This window comes from Anser brachyrhynchus, assembly GCF_964034855.1.
Source record: "Anser brachyrhynchus genome assembly, chromosome: 2".
Lineage (NCBI taxonomy): Eukaryota > Metazoa > Chordata > Aves > Anseriformes > Anatidae > Anser > Anser brachyrhynchus.
In genome coordinates, this window is record NC_137695.1 from 83482191 (window position 1) to 83502360 (window position 20170).

Genomic DNA, 20170 nt, shown 5'->3' on the forward strand with positions numbered 1-20170 from the left:
TTTATTATGCCTTTTGTACAGTAAGAAGAAAAGGATTTAAATCTGATAATGAGATGAAGATGATTTTTTTAAAATCATTTTTAAGGTTAAAGTACTTTCTTTCCAAGAACAAGTCTTGAAATAGTTACGAGTGTTAAGCAGAATGTAGGAGTAAGAAGACCACAAGTTTAGAATGTGAAAAAAAAATGTGTGACAAGTCTGTATAACTGAAATGGTGGAGTAAAAACTTTCTGTAAATGTTGCTAAGGTCTTAGGTTCATGATGCCTCTATCACTATGAGAAAGCATGTATTTCCCAGTGTTGTCCATTTCTTTGGAAGAAGTAGCAGCCTAAATACAGTGCTGACGTGGACTTGGAAAAGGTGGACTGAACACAATTTTCAGCTTTGGAAACACATTCTTAAAACTATCCACCAGACCTTTGTAAATGGTGCAGGAGTACTTGTGTAGACATAGCTAATATATCTATCATCCATCTCACTTATTATTGATAACCAGGAAAAGATTCATATTATCCCTATCTTCTGAAAGACTGTTAACCCTTCCTTTCACTTTTTTTCATCCTTTTTGCTCACTGTATTGAAATATATATAGTTTCATATATAGTTTCATATATATAGAAACATGTATAGTTTCATATATATAGAAACATATATAGTTTCAGTACAGTATTTTTCTTTCTGAGGGATTTGTAATGTTTTAAATTTTTTTTGAATTTAGGAGAAGTAGAAGAATAAACGGAAAGACATTATATCTCTGAACAACTTATTTTTCTGAGTATTTTAAGCAGCAATTCTTTTCATTTTTATGTAAAGCTGTTAATCAGCATATATCTATCTTTTATACATGACTTCTGGGAAACAAAGTAATTATATAAACCACATAGCTTGTATTACTAAAAATAATCAACTAAATACCTGTAGCTAAAGAACTTAATTTGAGTTCTACATGCTTTCTTTTCTTAAGCAATGAAACATTTTGGTGATAGCCCTGTCCGATGGAGGAATATTTTAGATCTGCTTCTTGAAAGCTTTGATGCTTGATTAGTTGACTAAGGATGCTTGTTGTTAAACAGAATATGTTTTCAATATGGTGATTGGAAAACAGGGCATAAATGAAGAAAGCATTAGTTAAGTTAAAGCTAAACCTGTCATTGGAAAGGTGTTTGCCCCTGTCTTTGTCTGAAACAGAAGAAGAGCAATTAATTTTTTGGACTTCTAGTTCTATTAGGACATGATATCAGCATTCTCTATAGTATTTGCTGAAACAATTTGTTAACATGTACTTACATAGCAGGTTTGGAAACCTGACAATAGACCTACTGTCAGAAATACCACTGGAATTCTTTCTGCAAATTAGTGCCGTTACTCTTGACCTACGCTGTTTCAGTAGGATAAGTACTTTTAAAACTAAATACCTTGTTATATCTGTTTTTGATTGCTCTTCTGTTTTCCAAATATTACCATGTATTTCAACAGGAATTAGAGAAAGAAAGAACAGATCTTATGGAAGATGTGACTTTAAACAAAAGGACGATGAAAGAGCTGGAAGATAACCTTTTGTTCCGACTTACAAGCACTAAGGGTTCTCTGGCAGATGATGAGAGTTTAATAATTGTACTGAGTAAGACTAAAAAGACTGCTGAGGAGGTAACACAGAAACTGCAAACTTCTGCTGAAACAGAGGTACAGATCAACTCAGCCCGTGAAGAATACAGACCTGGTGAGTGTGAGATAGTGATGAAAGGCACATGACTGGAGAATACAGTTAAAAGAACAATATCTAGAGTAAGAGAAATGATAGGATGAAATCAGGAGGGCTGTAGTGGGTTGGAAGCATCTGTGTTTTCCTGTAAGTAAAATGTATCTAGGAAATGGCATGTTGAGCTGTGGTGGACAAAATAATCAATGTTGTATTTCATGTGAAATCTCTAAAATGGAATGATCTATTTTCTCCCCAGACTTCCCACTGCTTCATGCAGGAGGGTAAGTGTCTATATAGTCTACTGGAGAAAGAAGCTTGAGAAGGTTTGGTTGCTACTTCTCAGCTGTTAAAATGTTGACAGTTTTTATGGGCTCTCAATGAGACTAGTCTTTAGGGTATTTAGGTAACTGTACGATTGGGTTCAAAATGGCTCTATTTTAGGGAGCAGTATAATGGTAAATGCTTTGAATCTGTTTTGGGGAATGTTTTACTTATCCTGTCACAGATCCTTAAGTTATAGTCAACATGTTTCATCTGTCTTTTGGCTTTTAACTGACAAGTGAAACCATATGAAAAAAGTGAAAGAAGGTGCTCTCTGGAATTGTGTTACACCTGCATTTTAGGAAATGGTACAGTTAATGTAGCAGAAAGCACTGCAGATTTTATAAAATGTTTGTATTTAAAATTGGATGGCTGCTAAAAGTAAGTTAAATCAGTGCTGGGTGAGTTAAATCAATACAATCTATTTGGCTTTTATACGACTCTTGTAAAAGTCGGTAAGAGAAATTTGTTTGGATACTCGAACTACTTCAAACTGTCATACTTCTTACATGGTCTACTAATGAACTGAATATTTCAATATACCATCTAGTTCCTTTCCAAATATACTCAGAATTGCAAAAAGATTTATTTATTCTTTTTTTTGCTAATGCATAAATGAAGATTAAATTAACATTTTAATTATTTTTTGGCCAGTAAAGAATAGAGCAACTCAAAGACCTTTGATTAGTATATATTCTAAAACTCAATGTGTTTGCTGTAAAGATTTAAAGTTTTCTGCTTTACATTTCTGCTTTGAACACAGTCTTGTTTTATGTCCTTCAGTTGCAACTCGAGGTAGCATCTTATACTTCCTTATTACTGAGATGAGCATGGTCAATGTGATGTATCAGACTTCACTTCGGCAGTTTTTGGGGCTTTTTGACCACTCCCTATCCAGGTAATTTGGCTAAGCAGAAGTATCATTTATACATATCCAATCCTGGAGGTGGTTGTAGTACAGTAAAGATTTGTTGTAATCTAATACCAGAAAGAAGAGTGTTGCCAGTTACAATCTTGACAGGAATTGTCAGTTTAAAAACCCGTAGGCCTTTGTCTGTTAGTAACCAAGGCAATGAACCTTCAATTGTACTTACAATCCTTAAAAATTGGGTACTAGATAATTAAAAAGCATTATACTGTGTTGATTTTCAGCTATGTGGAATAGAAAAGGATTTTTTTTTTTCTCTTTCAGTCTGAAAGTTGTTGCTAGCTTGCTCTCTGATATTTCAGAATTCTGAGCTCTGGCTTTTTGTCTTTTACATAGCATTCTCGTTAATAAGGTCTATCCAAATTGACATTCAACTACCTACCTTTCTTCCAACAGGTCTACCAAGAGCCCCATAACTAGCAAGAGGATTACTAATATTATTGAACATATGACATATGAAGTGTTCAAATATGCAGCCCGAGGACTTTATGAGGAGCACAAATTTCTTTTCACGTTATTACTTACTTTGAAGATTGATATACAAAGAAACAGAGTGAAGCATGAAGAATTTCTGACCCTTATAAAAGGTTTGAACTACAGAATGGTTTTAAATAGAGCACATACATTATTGCAAAAAATTTGTGAGCTGTGGTTGTGTCTCCTAGCCAAGCTATTGCTTCCTTTTGAACATGAGAAGTCAGTCAAGTGAAAGAATGCATGCTTATTATTCTGTTCTGGTGACAGACAACATCATATGGTAGTTCTAATTTATAGGAGTACATTGAATTTTAATAAGTTCAGCTTCGAGAATTGTGGCAATTTAAAAGGAAAATTGCTAAATATCCTTTCAGTTGATATTTATGTCTACTGTTCAAATACCACCATGTATGTGGTTTGACTATAAACATTTTTTACACTTTTACAGCCTTTATTTTATTTGGTAATTGAAGGCAGACAAGAGAGTGGAAAGGAAAAGAAAACGATGCTAACAGTTTAGAAGAATATCAGACTTTTAGCCGAACATGACAAGCTTATGGCATTAATCTTCTCTGCACGCGAACTCTGTATCTGCACTGAATAGCTTGGAGTTGCTTTATATTGGTGGTCCAAGATCCTCCAAAATATGCTTAATTTTCTAGGCAACATTTACTTATGGATTATAACTGTTAATTTTTCCAAGCTGAATCTTCAGAAAATCATTTCTAAAATGTGCATTTCTCAAGAAGCATTTATTTTCAGGCATATTGCACAAAGAAACAGTTACGTAAATCCTCAAAAAAGAACAAAGATTAAGGTGAAGGTACATGAACAAATTTAATGTAAATAAACCAAACTGCAAACTGTACTTCATCAAAGATGTCTTAACTTACAGGTGGTTAAAAATCTTGATTCTTGTAGCTTGTGTTTTATTTTTATTTTGTTTTTGCTTTCTTTTAGTTTAAGTGGAATTCCAAGGAAGGCAAATGCACATACTGAATAGATTATTACATTATCTACAACAACAAAAATTTGAAGAAAAAAATGAAATTCGGCTTCATAACTTTTTTCTTCATAAACTCAAGCTTATTCTTTTACATTAAATATAGGCTTAGCTTGTGGAGGGAAGATGATATGAATTTTAAAATGTTATGCTTTAAAGTGGGATGAAAAATAAGATTTGAAAATAAATTTTGCATGTTACCTACTCAGAAATTTCTTTATGACCATCCTATATGATAATGTGTTTCTCCAGACTGGGAAGACTTTCTGGTCATGTGGTATCTAGCTTACATTTTCTTTTTTTTTTTTTTTTTCTTTTGGGGTTGTGTGTGTGTCTCTGAGAATTCTGATTATAGCTAATTCCCATTTTCTTTCAGGTGGTGCTTCTCTGGACCTTAAAGCTTGTCCTCCCAAGCCAGCGAAATGGATCCTGGATATGACTTGGCTGAACTTGGTGGAGCTCAGTAAACTTAGCCAATTTTCAGATATTCTTGACCAAGTAAGCAACAGCTTTTTAAAAGGAATCTCTTTTCTTTGAGGGTGAATGTTTGATAATGACAAGGATCAAGATCAAGACATGGAGCGAGAAACTGGTTTATTTATGAACAGAATGGAAATGGTAGCCCCGAAATAGTCAGTTTTGGCCCTGACTGCTTAGCAATCTGTATAAAAAGACTTAAAAACAAAAAACAACAAAACAAAACAAAACAAACAGCAGCAACAACAACAACAACAACAACAAAACAACCACCACCAACGAAAACAACACAGTAAAATGAGAAGAAAGTAGAAACTTTCACACACTACAATTATATTGCTTTCATACTGGGATACAACTTATTATCCCCTTAAGGTTGTTAGACTTTCTTGCATCCCTGTTGTGCTTTCTTACTCATGTTTTATCATGTTTGTTCCAGTATTTCACTGATTATATGCAGTAAGAATGAGGAAATGAGTGCTCAGTAAATTCAACACTTGTATGAATAACCTTAATGAACACTTAAGTGTATGGTAAAATGGAGTAAATAAATTGCATTTGGTATATGTGAAGAGTACCATCTGTACTGTGAGGAGCAGATATGTACATAGTGTTCCAAAAGCTAACAGCCTAGCTATGTGTGTTCTGACCTTGCTATGCTATTATATTAGTAATGGAGAATAATTAGTAGTAGTCCATCTTTTCTGAATAGGAGTACTTGAGGGCATTGTTGCATTGTACAATTTTGTGCTTAAAATCTGAAGGCTTATTATCTCTTTTCTTAATACCCTTGCTAACCTGTGTAGTAACACTGATAAACAAATGCTTGTGAATGGATTAAGTGTCTCTGACACTCATTAATATTTTCTGAGCTTGTTGCAGTTGAAATGTGACTTGTCTGTTTATTAAGATTTACTCCTTTAATGGTATAACTGCAGATTTCCAGAGCAGAGAAAGAATGGAAAGTCTGGTTTGATAATGAGAATCCCGAAGAAGAACCAGTTCCTAGTGGCTATGATCAATCCCTGGACTGCTTCAGACATCTTCTTCTTATCAGATCTTGGTGCCCTGACAGGACCATAGCTCAGGTACATTTATGTCATCACATAGTTTATCCAGGTGTTGATAGGATAATAATCAAAGGATTGCGGTTTAGTACATTTTAATTTAATGATAAAAGCATTTTTCTTATGGACCTTTTCAGTGAATTTTCTGAAGTTCTTCTCAGATAGTCTATCATATTTTACGTGTGTTAGCAAAATGATTCCAATATATTGAATGAGTATTAGTCACAGATATTATTATGAAGATGGGATTTCGTCTGGAAACTTATGTGTTTATCCAGTTCTGCCTTATTAGTTCAGATGGTATTTTTGACTGTTCTTGCAATCATATTAATCCTCATATTAGACTGCAGTAAAGTCTTTTCATTACTTGGTTGGTTGAGGAAAAACAAAACATGAAAAGAATTTAATTGTGGAACCATTTCTTCAATGGAATAATTTTAAGACCAACCTTAGAAAAACCTATAATCATGTCTGTTCAAAATTTTTAATATCAAACCATCTATTTAGAAAGAGAGGAGTATGACATTAAATCTTAATAAAATGATAAGACTTATTTTTAAGAAAAATGAAATTGTAGGAGCCTATTTTTAGTCTTTGTGTTTCTCCAGTGCAAAAGAATAAATTTATGCAATTTCAGTATGATATCTGGCAATTTACTGAAGTCAGAATACATCACTAATAGTGTGGTTTTCATGTTATGGATGAAAAACTTTAGACATTGTGACTGGATTCAGAGAAGGTCTCGACATTTATTGGCATAACTGCAGTCAGTAAAAGGTTAAATGGTACTATGTAATGAATATCTCAGATGTGTGAAATGTATATGAAACTGATCAAGCAAAATTAGATCCTCAGTTTTGTTAATGGGGGCAAGATAACCTTTAATCTTATGATGTTTTATGATAACTGATAGTTAATCAAATGCTAAATGCTGAATATCTTTTTCTGAGAAGTATCCCAAAGGTATCAATTGGGAGATTACTCTATGAGAGAAGCAATCTATTGGTTAAGAATACACAAAAGATTATCTCAGGCTGTTTGAAAGATCCTTTTAAATTTCTTAGTAATAAGGAACAATAATCTAATAATTTTTGCAGTATATAAATAAGGCATATGTCTCATCCTGCTCAGCTGGGGAGGAGATCTGTTTGAATCTCTGGGTCGGAGGGCAAGACCATATGAGTCTTTCAGGGTTTTAGCAAGGTTAAACTTCTACTGATAATTTGCTGAGAAATTATTAGAGGCTTGGCAAAAGCATATGCATTCCAAATAAACAAACAGAAATATAGGGAGAGAGAGATAGAGAGATACATCACCACCCATGGGTCCTGCATTGACTTGTCCTCTTCAGGTTCTCAGATGGTGGGTGCACACCCAGATGCTTTAGAGTCGGGGTTTTTAAAGCTTAGTCCTTGCTTCTGTGCAGGTTCAGGAGTTCTGCCACCACCCTTTCCTGGGTATGCATGTTTCATATTGGGGAATGATAGAGAAATGAGTCTGGGGTAGTTCTCTGGGTTCATGGTGGTCTTCTACCCCCTTCACCCCCCTTATTTCAGGTGCAGGCACTGCCTACATGAGGCCCACTCCCTTGTGTTGGTTTTCTTTCAAGGTGCAAGGTTAAGACATAATGAAAACTGCATTGTTGTTGCTTGGGGGAGCTGTACTCCACAGCATAACAGAGATGGTCTTCATCTGCTCCTCTGGGTCTTCTATTTAGTGACAGTTTTTTTTTTCATCACTATTAATATTGACTCATTATTGGTTTAAGCATAAAGGTGGTAAAGACCTAATGACTTTGAAACACATATCCTTTCCTTCTTTTTTCCCCCTAAGATAATATTTTCAAATCATTAAAACCTTTCTATTTAGCAGGATTATTGTTTTTATTATCCTATAATATATGTAGGTGTTATATGTAATATATATATTTGCAACAATGCATGCAGCCATATGTATTAGAATAATTATAAGTTTTGACTGATCTTGTAAAGCTGTAAGCAGTAACACCTTCAAAGGCAGTGTAGTATGTTAACATATAAAAATAAATTTGTTGTATGTTTTTATTTTGGCCATTAAATTTATATAACATAACATTTAATATTTTATAAATTTTATATAGGCAAAGGCTAATATAAATTTTAGCAGCCTTTGCTCTTCAGCTTACATATTGGCTGTATTTACACTGGGCAGAAAATGATATTAAGTAATTATACAGTATGGTATGGTAAGATTTACTTTTTTTTTTTAATACAGGCAAGAAAATACATTGTTGACACTATGGGGGAGAAATATGCAGAAGGAGTCATCTTGGACTTGGAGAAGACATGGGAAGAGTCAGATCCACGTACTCCTCTCATATGCTTTCTTTCCATGGGTTCTGATCCTACAGACTTAATCATTGCTTTGGGAAAAAGGCTGAAGATGGAGACACGTTATGTTTCCATGGGCCAGGGGCAAGAAGTCCATGCTCGTAAACTTCTACATCAGACAATGGCTCATGTAAGAGACACATTTTATTTTATTTTTTTGAACATTTATAAATTGAAACTCTGTTATGAAATAGTGATGATTATGAAATATGAATTGTTGGGTAGTTAATGCTGATGGAAGAACCTATCTTTATTTGCATAAATACATGTCCTAAGCAATAGAACTGTCTTTTCACATTTATTAAATTGAATATAATAAACTTTTTGACGTTGTGCAGACATGACTCTTTTTCAGAGGAAATAGAGTTTTTGCTGTAGGTTGTTGACTGATAAACATATCTGAATTGCTCAAATATTTGTATTGCATGAATTTTAAAAGTTCTTCAGCAAACATCTCAACATTTTTTTTTCAGTTTCTTGTATTTTTAGCAATACAAACATGTTTTGTTAAATGAAGATGAATTCCAAGTATAATTGGAAGTGTAATATAATATAAGTATATAAATATAATATATTCAAGTGTAATTGATAATTACATAACCTTGGGAAAAGCAAGGCTGTATAGCAATATAGCTTGTATTGCTGTAACCTACATTTTGAACAGGGATGGGCAATCTGATAGGACAGGCTTTTTTACAAGTGAAAAATGATAGAATTAAAGAATAAAATCACCTATGTCAGAAACAAATGCTAACAAATGCTAACAAGTTTGCCCATTAGATGATAGTACAGCTAACATGAACAGATTAAGTTTCTTGTGCTCCTGAGATACATGCTCCTTCCCAGTCTGTATAACCAGTTTTCCTCTGACTTTTGCCTCCAATTCGCATTTGACAACTTCGCATTAAAATCTAATTAGCAGATCAGATGGGAGGAAATGTTCAAAAGATAAAGAGCTCCTTTTGTTTAGTTAAAAGAAATGTAGTTACTTTCCCTCACTGTCTAACATACCCTCTTAATGAATGGGTATGTGAGACATCTATATGAGGTACAGTAATTCATATGGGAATGTTTTGATATCAGTTATTTGATACCAATTTATTAAGATAATATATGTATATTTGTTTTTCCGAAACCTATGACCCTTTTGAGGAACCAGGTTTAGCAAGCTGGTAAAGAGCAGTTTGTTCTGTCTATGGAGCTTCTGAGTTACTTTATACCTCCAAGTTTCTTTACTCATGATCAATGAAATCATGGGTTCATCTAGAAAGTCAAGATTTCTGATACTTCTCAGTGCTATAGTCATTCCCAGATATGTTTTGAATGTACTGAAATAGTAGGGACTACGTGAGAAGACCAGATTGGACAAATAGGAACCTCTCGTTTAAATGATAAAACCACACAAGATAACAACTCCAGAATGAGCTTCCCACAGCTTAGCTCACATGAGCCTTCTCTTGGAGAAAAAGTACTTTGTTAGTTGCGTATCTACCATTGCTTTGGATACTGGTCTCCATTTGTACATGAAGTGTACATGAAAACAAGTGGTTAAGGCCTTGGTTTTGATTTGATGGGCTTGTGGTGCAAAACTGTGGAGGATTTCTTCCTTTTAACAATTCTCATAAGCACTTAACCCTGTTTATACTAGCTTTTGCTATAGTTTAGGTACATTGGTTGTGTTCTTTACCTACATCATAAACAAAGATTGATTTTAGTGCTTGCAGTATGCAAACACTATCGATAACATTATATTTTGTTGTTTTAAACTAGGGAGGTTGGGCACTTCTGCAAAACTGCCACCTTGGACTTGACTTTTTGGATGAGTTGATGGACACCGTAATAGAGACAGAGACAGTCCATGAAGGCTTTCGACTGTGGATGACAACTGAAATTCACAAACAGTTCCCCATCACGCTTCTTCAAATGTGTATTAAGTTTACCAATGAACCACCACAAGGGCTCAGAGCTGGACTAAAGAGAACATATAGTGGTAGAGTGATGATAATTCAAAATTAAATTTTGTTTGTTTTTGGAGTCTTTGTAGTTATTGTGTAGTTGCTCAGTAGCCACTGGTAATGGGTGGAAGCAACTATGAGGAACTGATCATGACAATGCAAGGACACATCTTAATTCTTTGTTTGAGCTAGAAGTTGTGAAAGTTAGAAGGAAGAGATCTGCTGAAGTTCTGATTCCAGAACTAATTAGACAGCAGAACCTGGAAATGCTTTTTCTTTTCTCAAATATTGTCTTCTACTAGCTCAGTTCTAAATATTTAAATTGTTAAACTCCTCATGTATTTGGCAGAAAAGCAACATATTAATCTTTGTTGGCTATTAAATGTCCTTTACACTGCATTCAATAAAGGTCTGTAGTCAAAGAGTCTTTAGAAAAAAAGCAACCCAATGCGAAGTGAACTATTAGCAAGTTGTTTCTTCATTTTCTGAAGTTTACTCTCTTAATTTGGGCTACTGCTATGAACTGTCTCCAGCACAGAACATTTTGTAGGACAGTAATTGCCTCTAGGCAGAGGTAGGTAGTCAGATAAATGTCTCTAGGACTGATGTTTTAGTACTGATTTGAAGTACTTTTGAAAATACTGCTACTGTGTTTCTTATAAAGCCCACTTATAATCAATAGGTGTCAGCCAGGATTTACTAGATGTCAGTGACATGGTACAATGGAAACAAATGTTGTATGCTGTAGCTTTTCTACACTCCACTATTCAAGAAAGACGGAAGTTTGGATCTCTGGGTTGGAATATACCCTATGAGTTTAACCAAGCCGATTTCAATGCCACTGTGCAATTCATTCAAAACCATTTAGATGGCGTGGATGCCAAGAAGGTAATTAACATTTCTGGGGAAGGTGGATTACATTTATAAAACTTTCCAGTAGCAGAATATATATACATAGTTCCCAATACTTGAAACACAAATATGATTTTCAATTATTATTTATTTTCCACAAACATTCAGTATTCCAAGTATACATGTCTGTAGACCAGCATGTTTAAATTACACTTTCAATCTTGTACATGCAGAATTTCTGTATTAACCCATATGTTAAAACAAAACAAAACCAAAACCAATGCTCCAGGCCTTCTCACCCTAAAACTTCTGAAGTATAAACCTTAGAAGTATAGACCTTCATTTCAAAGCTAATTATGTCAGATAGTTAAAAATGGACCACTGTTTTTTTAAATACTCTTTTGTTTAAATCAGTATGCTCCAAGCTATCTTGGCTGCATAAAGACATGGACAGTTGCCTTTACTGACTGTGTAGGATTTCTTACATTCCTCACTTTCATTTGGACAGTTGTTGTACAGAGAGAGATATGTGGCAGATCACTTTGCAATTAACATTTGAAGTGAAGTTGAAAGTGTGATTGGAATGTAGCTGTATCACTCTTGCTCAGATGCCGGAATAAGCCTCTTCAATTAGTTGTCAATGACTTATATTTTGAGAAATCCTTGAAGTTGTTTTGCGAATACAGTGTTATATTAACACAACAGTGGTAAGAAAGTAACTTGCTTTCAAGAGGGACGGGGATACAGGACTTTGTGTATCAGATGTTCTTACTAAGGAAGATATATATAAGTGAGAAGAGGATTAGCTGAAGTCACTTTTTTCTGTTTGGTTTCAGGGTATCTCCTGGAGTACTGTTTGTTACATGATAGGTGAGATTCAGTATGGTGGCCGTGTGACAGATGACTATGACAAAAGGCTGATGAACACCTTTGTAAAGGTTTGGTTCAGTGAAAATACATTCAGTCAAGAATTCTGCTTCTACAAAGGATACAGCATACCCAAATGTACTATGGTGGATCAATATCTTCAGTACATACAGGTTGGTAGATGAAAGCTTCTCAACAGAGGAAAAAAACACAATTCACTTAAGTTTCTCACAAGTTTCTTTGTTCCTGAATTTTGTCTTTTCTTCTGAGTATGTATTTTGTCTCTTCTTCACAGATTCTTTATTGCTTTTTAACAGTCTGTGTATTTTTTAGTGACAGTACTAGTTATCATTATTATCACGTCAGTACCCTTTTCTTTTTCATGTGATTTACTTGAGGGATGTAGCTGAAGGGATACAGTTATTAGAGTGTACAGAATGGAGTCCAGCTATTGGGTACAACCTCACAGAAACAAAGACTGTAGAGATATGGAAGAACAAGCTGACTATTGAAATAGTGTATGAAGGTAAAAACTACATTTATTGTTAACTTTGGTGTGACTTGTGCCATGACATGACAAATAACTCGCAGAAAGTTATTTGCAGTAAGACTGTGTGAAGAGATCCAGCTTCTTACTTAACCATGTAAGATTTTTTGTTATTTTTAAAAATAATTAGCATATAAATCTATCTCAAATTGTGCTCTTTTTATGTTTCACTATGTAGAGTCTTCCTGCTTATGACACACCAGAGGTGTTTGGTTTGCACCCTAATGCTGATATCACTTACCAAAGTAAGCTTTCCAAAGACGTATTGGATATTATCCTCTGTATTCAGCCTAAAGACAGCTCGGGTGGAGGAGGTGAAACCAGGGAGGCAGTTGTAGCCAGACTGGCTGATGATATGCTGGAAAAGCTTCCTGATGATTATGTACCATTTGAAGTGAGTTATTGTAATTCTGTCAAAGACATTTGCTATTTCTTGCTTTGTGCGGATTTAAAAAAAAAAAAAGGTATTATTATTTTTTTAAAGCGTATCTGAATTAATTTATACAGAAAATACTTTAAAAACATAAAGTGGCCTGACCAGACTCTTAACACCTATAATGAAGTCACTAAGTATATCCTGAAGGGCTTATATAAGAGCTTTTTCAAAATATTAAACTACTTAATGCTTAAGTTTTCATTTGCACTACGGAGGGCAGGGGAGGTCATCAGTTTTTCAGACAAGCTTGTTGACATTGTAGTAGAAAACTGAGGTAGTGTTACAAATGTATTTATACTTCTAAATGTATTACTGCTTTAATATGCGTATTACCATGGGATTCAGCTTACAACCTGAACATATTTTTAGGTTGTTTTAATTTCCAGTGGTAGGGAATGATTTTCTTCAGTGAAATGAATGCTGAAAAGCTTGACAAGTGATAGCTTTCATTGTCTGAAACCTAGTGTTGCTATCTCAAGACTGATATTAACACATAGTAGCCCATGTAATGTTATTTGTAATGGCCACTTGATGCCTCACAGTCATTTCTTTTCTGAAATACTAATTTCTTTTTATGTGGAAGATGGGATGTTTCTGAGATGAGAGATTTCTTAGAAAGTTAGAAACATTTACTGATGACAAAATACATGGGCACACAAATTGGCTGCACTCTGTGCCCATCCTCAAGACTAAATTTAGCTGAGTATTTGAAAAAGTGTTGTTTCTGGGTCTAAGTTGTACTTTAGTCCCCCAGAATTTTAGGATACTGACATATTTCTTACCAGATAAGGCTGGTTACGAACATCAAAAAAATGACAGGAAAGTGCTTGTAAAATAGCTATGTTTTCAATATTTCCCATATCAGAGGATGCTGAACTTTTGTGTTTGTTTATCTGCAAAAGCATGAAAGCAAGAAGGTTTAGTTATGACACTAGTAAAGTATTTGCAATACTTTTGTTATGAAATAGAATATGAAAATGAAATGAAATGAATCTGAATATGAAATATGAATCATCGCAATATATCATCAGAAAAAAAATCATGCTCGTGTGTTGTGCAAGGGCTAGCCTTAACAGATTCCCAAACTTTCCACCTGCTCATTTAGGCAGTAAGATGTTTTATTAATTAGATCCTGCTATCTCCTCCTTGAGGAAGATCTGTCTTCCTATCCTTAGTCATCTGGTGTTTGAATTACTCTTTAATGGAAGTTAGCATGAAGACCTAATAGAGGGCTAAGTAGCTTATGAACCCCTAAATTGTCCTGATAGGATGCTGAGCTGTGAGAAAGGAGCAAGGAAATTTGTACAGTCTGACAGCCTTCTTTCTGTTTTTCCACAGTAATAACTTTTGAGTATAGACTCTTTTCAGGTACCCATCTTATGTCTGTTGCTTTGTGTTTTCTGAAGCCCATTTTGAGTTTCATAGTCTTCTTTCCCCAAAAATGGCATAATTATGATAATGTTGTTTATCTGAACAGATAGTTATGTATCTGAATTTTGAATAACAACTATCCAGCAGTCTTCCAAAGCTTTCTACTTGCTGAAATTTCTTACCTAGAGTCGTCCTAGAAGCCTGTTTTATGGCTTTCCAAAAGACCATAGGTGCTGAACCAGAAGTCTGAGATCTGCAAAGAATTGCAATTTGTTCAGCTTCTCAGAAGGGTATTGCTTTAGTGATGGGCTAAATCTCCTGGTCATTGTTAGTCCATCTCTCTTCAACTTTTACCTAGCATCTTCAGGAATAAATATGTGGATTAATAAAGGCATATATTGCATACTGTTGTTGTATAGGTACATTTATCTCTATCAAAGGTTGCAAGAGATCTATTTGGGAGGATCAGATTTGATCCTGATCTGTCTTAAATTAGAGGGGAAATGACAAATTCAAATTTAGTTTGTATCAATAAAAGTGAATGAGTAGCACTAATATTTTTCACTTGTTGAAAATTATTTAAAGTCCTCTTTTTGGTTGTTATTTTAGAGTAAATGTGTAGCAAAATCCTGATAAACTTGGAAATGTTACGTGTATTTCTAAGAGGGTTGATACTATATATAGAATTCAGTATGTATGATATACTGATATAAGATATGATTTATAAGTTTTTAATCTTTGGCATAAATATGGCCATATAGATTACAGAATTTCTAGTTATGTCCCTACAGTTGTTGTTAGATTGTTAACTTTACACTTTTAAATGGCTTTTTAAATGACTTTAGCTCGTAGAATTATATATATACTAAATCATGATTTAGGCTAAAAATACAGCCAGTCTCAGCATTGTAGAATTCACTTGGAACAAAATCCTATGTTTCTGTTGCAGAGAACTTGAGGATTATGCCAAACTGACCACTTAACTTCCTTAGTTAAAGTAGTGTATCGTAAAAATTGTATTGGTGCCTAATCTTGACATAAATCCAGCTTTTATTTCTGTTGAAGGGTCTTTGGTTTTCTATTTACAGGTAAAAGAGAAACTAAAGAACATGGGACCTTTTCAGCCTATGAACATATTTTTACGACAGGAGATTGAACAAATACAGAGAGTTATTTCATTAGTGAGAAGCACTCTGACTGACCTAAAACTTGCCATTGATGGAACAATTGTTATGAGTGAAAATCTGAGGGATGCTTTAGACTGCATGTATAATGGAAGAATTCCTGCTAGCTGGACAAAAGTAGGTGTGCATCCCTTGTTTTGTTAGAAAAAATAAGTGTTTATTTAATTTTTGTAGAGTTAAACTTCTAGCCAGACAGTAAATACTTTTTTAAATATAAGTGTCCATGTTAACCATGACACAGTGCGACTGCTGGGCTAATTTGGGCTAAAATAAGAACAGTCAAAACAAGTCGTCTTTCATTTATAAAAACAGAAATGAGTGTGGCAGATGCAGATATTTCCCATTTTAATAGACTATGTATATTGGCAGGTTAGAAGGCTAGAAAGAAGAAAATAACTTTAAATGCAATGATAGATTTTCAAAAACAGCACCCACACTAGTGGATCACTCTGTTGCTATTCTTTGAAACTAGGATTTGTAGTCACAGAATCACAGAATAGTAGAAGATGGAAGGGACCTCTGGAGATAGTCTAGTCCAACCCCACTTAAAGTGAGGTCAACTAAAGCGGGTGTCACAGGACTTTCCAAGACTAAAGCCTAAAACCTCTCTAGGAAACCTGTGTTCTGGTATTCAACCATCCTCACTGTAAAGAAGAAAAAAAATAAAAAGAAGTGATTTCTTAAGTTTAAATAGAATTTCCCATGTTTCATCTTGTGCCTCTTGTCCTTTCACTATGAAGGGTCTGGATCCATCATCTTCATTTCTCCCCACGCATGGTATAAGCATTGATAATATCTGCCCTGAGCCTTCCCTTCTGCATGTTAACCAATCCCAGCTCTCTCAGCCAGTATGCATATGATAGATGCTCCCATCCCTTAACCATCTTCATGGCACTTCTGAAGACTTGCAAAGTATTGATTACATCATTTTTTTTTGGGTCATGGTATGGTTGATAGCAATGTGATGATAACTACAACAGTCTCATCAAAGTCTAAATATTTTCATATTCTAGCATTGTGCTAGGCTAGCTTTCCTGGTGATGTTATTTCCAAATAGGGATAAAATTAAATATTTCAGTAATAACTATACAGAGTAAAATAAAATATGTGTCTCAGAGGAAAGAGTGGGAAACTGTCTAATGGATAGATATGGCATTGGGTTTTATTAAGCTATTAAGCTGCTTAGGATTTTTTTTTTTTTAATTTCTTTTAGTATATTGAGACATTCCTACTCACTGGACAGCTCTAATAGAGATGTTAAAAGCACATAGATGTGCTCAGTGTAATGTAGGTACCCCCCCAACTTCAGATAGAATTGCTCTTCCTTTGAATTATTCAGCTATTGGGGTAACCGAAGAACTCTTTCTCTTATGTATTTTAATGGGATACTTGATTATATTTAAAAACATAAACCAGTCACCCAGCTAATTCTTTTGAAGGCAATTAACTTTTTTAATTTAAAAGATTTCATTTTATTACATTTGTACTGAATCCATGGGTTGAAATCTGACAACTCTCTTTGATTTAAAGAAAGTAATCCAATTATTCCACTCTTTCACTTACAAATCAGAAATAGAAATTGTTTTCAGGGAGAATGAGAGCTGTTGATGGCAGCTGATGAAAATAAATATAGAGAGGTTTGTTTTGTTTTGTTTTTATTAACAAAGTATTTTCATGGTACAAAATAGACCATAATGGATGCTTCACAGAACAAGTATGATACGACTATTCAAAGAAAAAAAATCATCATAAATCATTCCATAGTATAAGTTCAATTTTCCTTAACATTTTTTTTGTTTTTTTTTTTTTTTTTCAGAAAAAGATGAATAGTTTTGGCAGAAATCCTATTATCTTGAAGCAATGACCCTGACTTTAGAAAGACATGTAGACAATATTTCTTCCTAGTTCAAACAGCTATCTAATTCTGTGAAAACATCATAAAATAGACAATTACCAGAGGGAACATTAAGCATATCTGAATGGAATGGTAGCAATGAATTTGAACAGAACAAGAATTTGCTTCAGGTTTCAGTGTGAGGCAACTGTCAGGCTAGAAGCTAATGTATACAAAATGAGCTTTAAACTTGCTTTACTAATATTACCTTGTTTACTACCTTCTGAGGAATTACTTTTAATTGACATGAATGTGATGTTTTAAAACTGTTGAACAAGATTAAAAAATGAACACACAGTTTATTATTTTTAGGCATCTTGGGCTTCGAGTACGCTTGGTTTCTGGTTTACTGAACTTCTAGAAAGAAACCACCAATTTTACAGTTGGATATTTGAAAGACGACCAAACTGCTTCTGGATGACAGGGTTTTTTAATCCTCAAGGATTTTTAACTGCGATGAGACAGGTAAATAGTATTCAGAGTCTCAGTCTGCCTATTCTTAGATATACTTTTGAAACGTATATTGGTGTGATGGATGTTGAGTTATGCACATGGCTCCGTCTTATCAACAGTGAAGATATATGACTGCATAACTGATTATGACTTACTGAGTGAAGTGGTCTTCCACCACATGTACTTTTTCATTATCAAGCACTAGTATGTTATTTTTTTTTCACTACTTCGATCCTAGGCCTATGAGGGCTACCTTACAAGATTATTAAGGTAGAGTGGAGAAGTAATGTCTCATGTTACTATTCAGACATTCCTGAAAAGAGGTGTTACACCCATGAACTTCTTTTTTTTTTTTCTTTTTTTTTTTCCCTTCCTGTTGTTCTGTGTTCAGTTCTTGCCCAGAGGTACTTTTTCCTTTAAAAGGAGACAATAAATACCTATGCTGGTCAGCATACTGGGACATAGATTGGAGATGATAATTCTGTCATATTGGGAAAGAATACTCAGGTAGGAATGCAATGGGAGCTCAGACAAAAGCTAACTTTTGGAGGAGACAGAACGAAGGCTTACAGAAAAGGAAATACCTCGTCTCTCTCTCTCAAATCTGGGTAGTGTAATCTTTGGATATGTAACTGAAGTTTCAGTGGGTGATCTACTAATAGCACAGCCATATAACCTTGGAATTATGTAGCAAAATACTTTTTTTTGAATAAACAGTCCTAAGTTGGGATTTTATCTTGCACCCAAACCTGTGGAAAGGATTTATTAGTAGGATCGATCTTCTGAACTTTTCTGGTTCCCTAGTAGAGAACGAGAGGTACATAACAACCTAAAGGTCACAGGTGAACAACAAAGTGTCTGTCTGGGCTCTGCTCTTGAGCTCTACCATGAAGTAAATAGAAATGAGAAAGATGAAGAGCTAGAATGATAATTGAACTTTAACTCTTCTGCTCTTTTAAAGCAGCTGAATAAATGCAGTATGGGGTAAACATTAACTTCAAAATGAATTCCAGTTACTTCAAACAAAGATCTTGAAAAAATTTAATAAACTGGGATAAAACTTAGGTGTGACATAACTTAATAGTAAGAAATAATAAGGGATTGGGCAAGATAGTTGAGCAAGTGTTGACCAGTGCAGTAATTAACTGACTAAATTTAAAATGTGTGTTGACTCTTGAACACATCCATCTCCAAGTGTTGTCTTTTTTTTTTTTTTTTTGACAGTCACTTTAAGTAGTTTTAGAGCTGAGTGAGCTCCCTCTCACTATTAAGAATACAGTTAATGAATACCATAGTTACAAGAAAAGGTAGCTAATCCCAGAAAACGTGCGGCAAAACATGCATTTTGCTTTTTTTCACTGGAACTGTTTTACTCATCACAGTGGTTTCTTATTTCATGAAAGCTGTGAAATTTTCATGTTCACAAGAGCCAACTTTTATTGGCATTCATTGGTTGTGTTACTGTATAGTTGTAAGATACTGTACATAGTAAAAAGATTGAAAATCAAATAGAGCAGATAAGTACTGGAAGCCTAGTAGTACCATCCCATTGCTGGCTTAGAGAGAAGGCTAATGCTGTAGACATGTATAGTATAAAAAGTTAAATTTGAGAGGGTAAATTGTGACCATACAAATATGTTTCTAATAAATGCTTGTAAAAATATGGTTCTCTGCATATGTAAAAATGTAACTTCCAGATCTTCATCTGTTTTGGGCAGGAAATAACAAGGGCTAACAAAGGATGGGCTCTGGACAGTGTAGTGCTGTGCAATGAAGTCACTAAATGGATGAAAGATGATATCACAAGCCCTCCTTTGGAAGGTGTCTATGTGTATGGTCTGTATTTGGAAGGAGCTAGCTGGGACAGAAGAAACATGAGACTGACTGAATCTAAACCCAAGGTGCTCTTCGAGATGATGCCGGTTATAAGGATATATGCAGAGAACAACAGTACGTAACTGAATTGTAAAGGACATTAATTTGATAGACTTCAGTGTAACTTTTTTTTTTTCAGCTGCATGAAAGGCTCTTGAGCTTCAGGGATTTCATCAGCCTGTCTTTATTCATGTATACATACAGCATCTTTTTCAAGAGGAGAGGCTTCTCAGTCTTCTATGTAAAATGTGCTAGTGGCTTTCCTTGATAATTGATAATGGGCACTTCTTCCCCTAATATTTAGATAGGTCTCTACCTTCTGTTCTTAATGGTGTTAATAACTTTTTAAAACCAATTACAGAAGAGCTGTTCTCTGCCTTGTGACAAACGT

The 20170-nt window shown here is 34.5% G+C and overlaps 1 protein-coding gene across 12 annotated transcripts in view; it reads left to right on the forward strand.

The window, feature by feature from the left end:
* Positions 1–20170, forward strand: part of DNAH5 (dynein axonemal heavy chain 5) — a 152279-nt gene that overhangs the window by 125242 nt on the left and 6867 nt on the right. For 7 of the 12 annotated variants that reach the window (XM_080579301.1, XM_080579304.1, XM_080579306.1 and 4 more), the window contains 13 exons: positions 1478–1721; positions 2808–2922; positions 3349–3539; positions 4809–4930; positions 5848–5997; positions 8230–8475; positions 10116–10335; positions 10983–11188; positions 11989–12192; positions 12745–12960; positions 15462–15674; positions 17764–17916; positions 19623–19854. In XM_080579301.1, the coding sequence (XP_080435427.1) occupies positions 1478–1721; positions 2808–2922; positions 3349–3539; positions 4809–4930; positions 5848–5997; positions 8230–8475; positions 10116–10335; positions 10983–11188; positions 11989–12192; positions 12745–12960; positions 15462–15674; positions 17764–17916; positions 19623–19854 (2512 nt within the window). Of the gene's footprint in view, positions 1–1477; positions 1722–2807; positions 2923–3348; positions 3540–4808; positions 4931–5847; positions 5998–8229; positions 8476–10115; positions 10336–10982; positions 11189–11988; positions 12193–12425; positions 12546–12744; positions 12961–15461; positions 15679–17763; positions 17917–19622; positions 19855–20170 lie in introns of those variants that run through there. The other 5 variants (XR_013946316.1, XR_013946317.1, XM_080579308.1 and 2 more) reach the window with 5 other exon arrangements.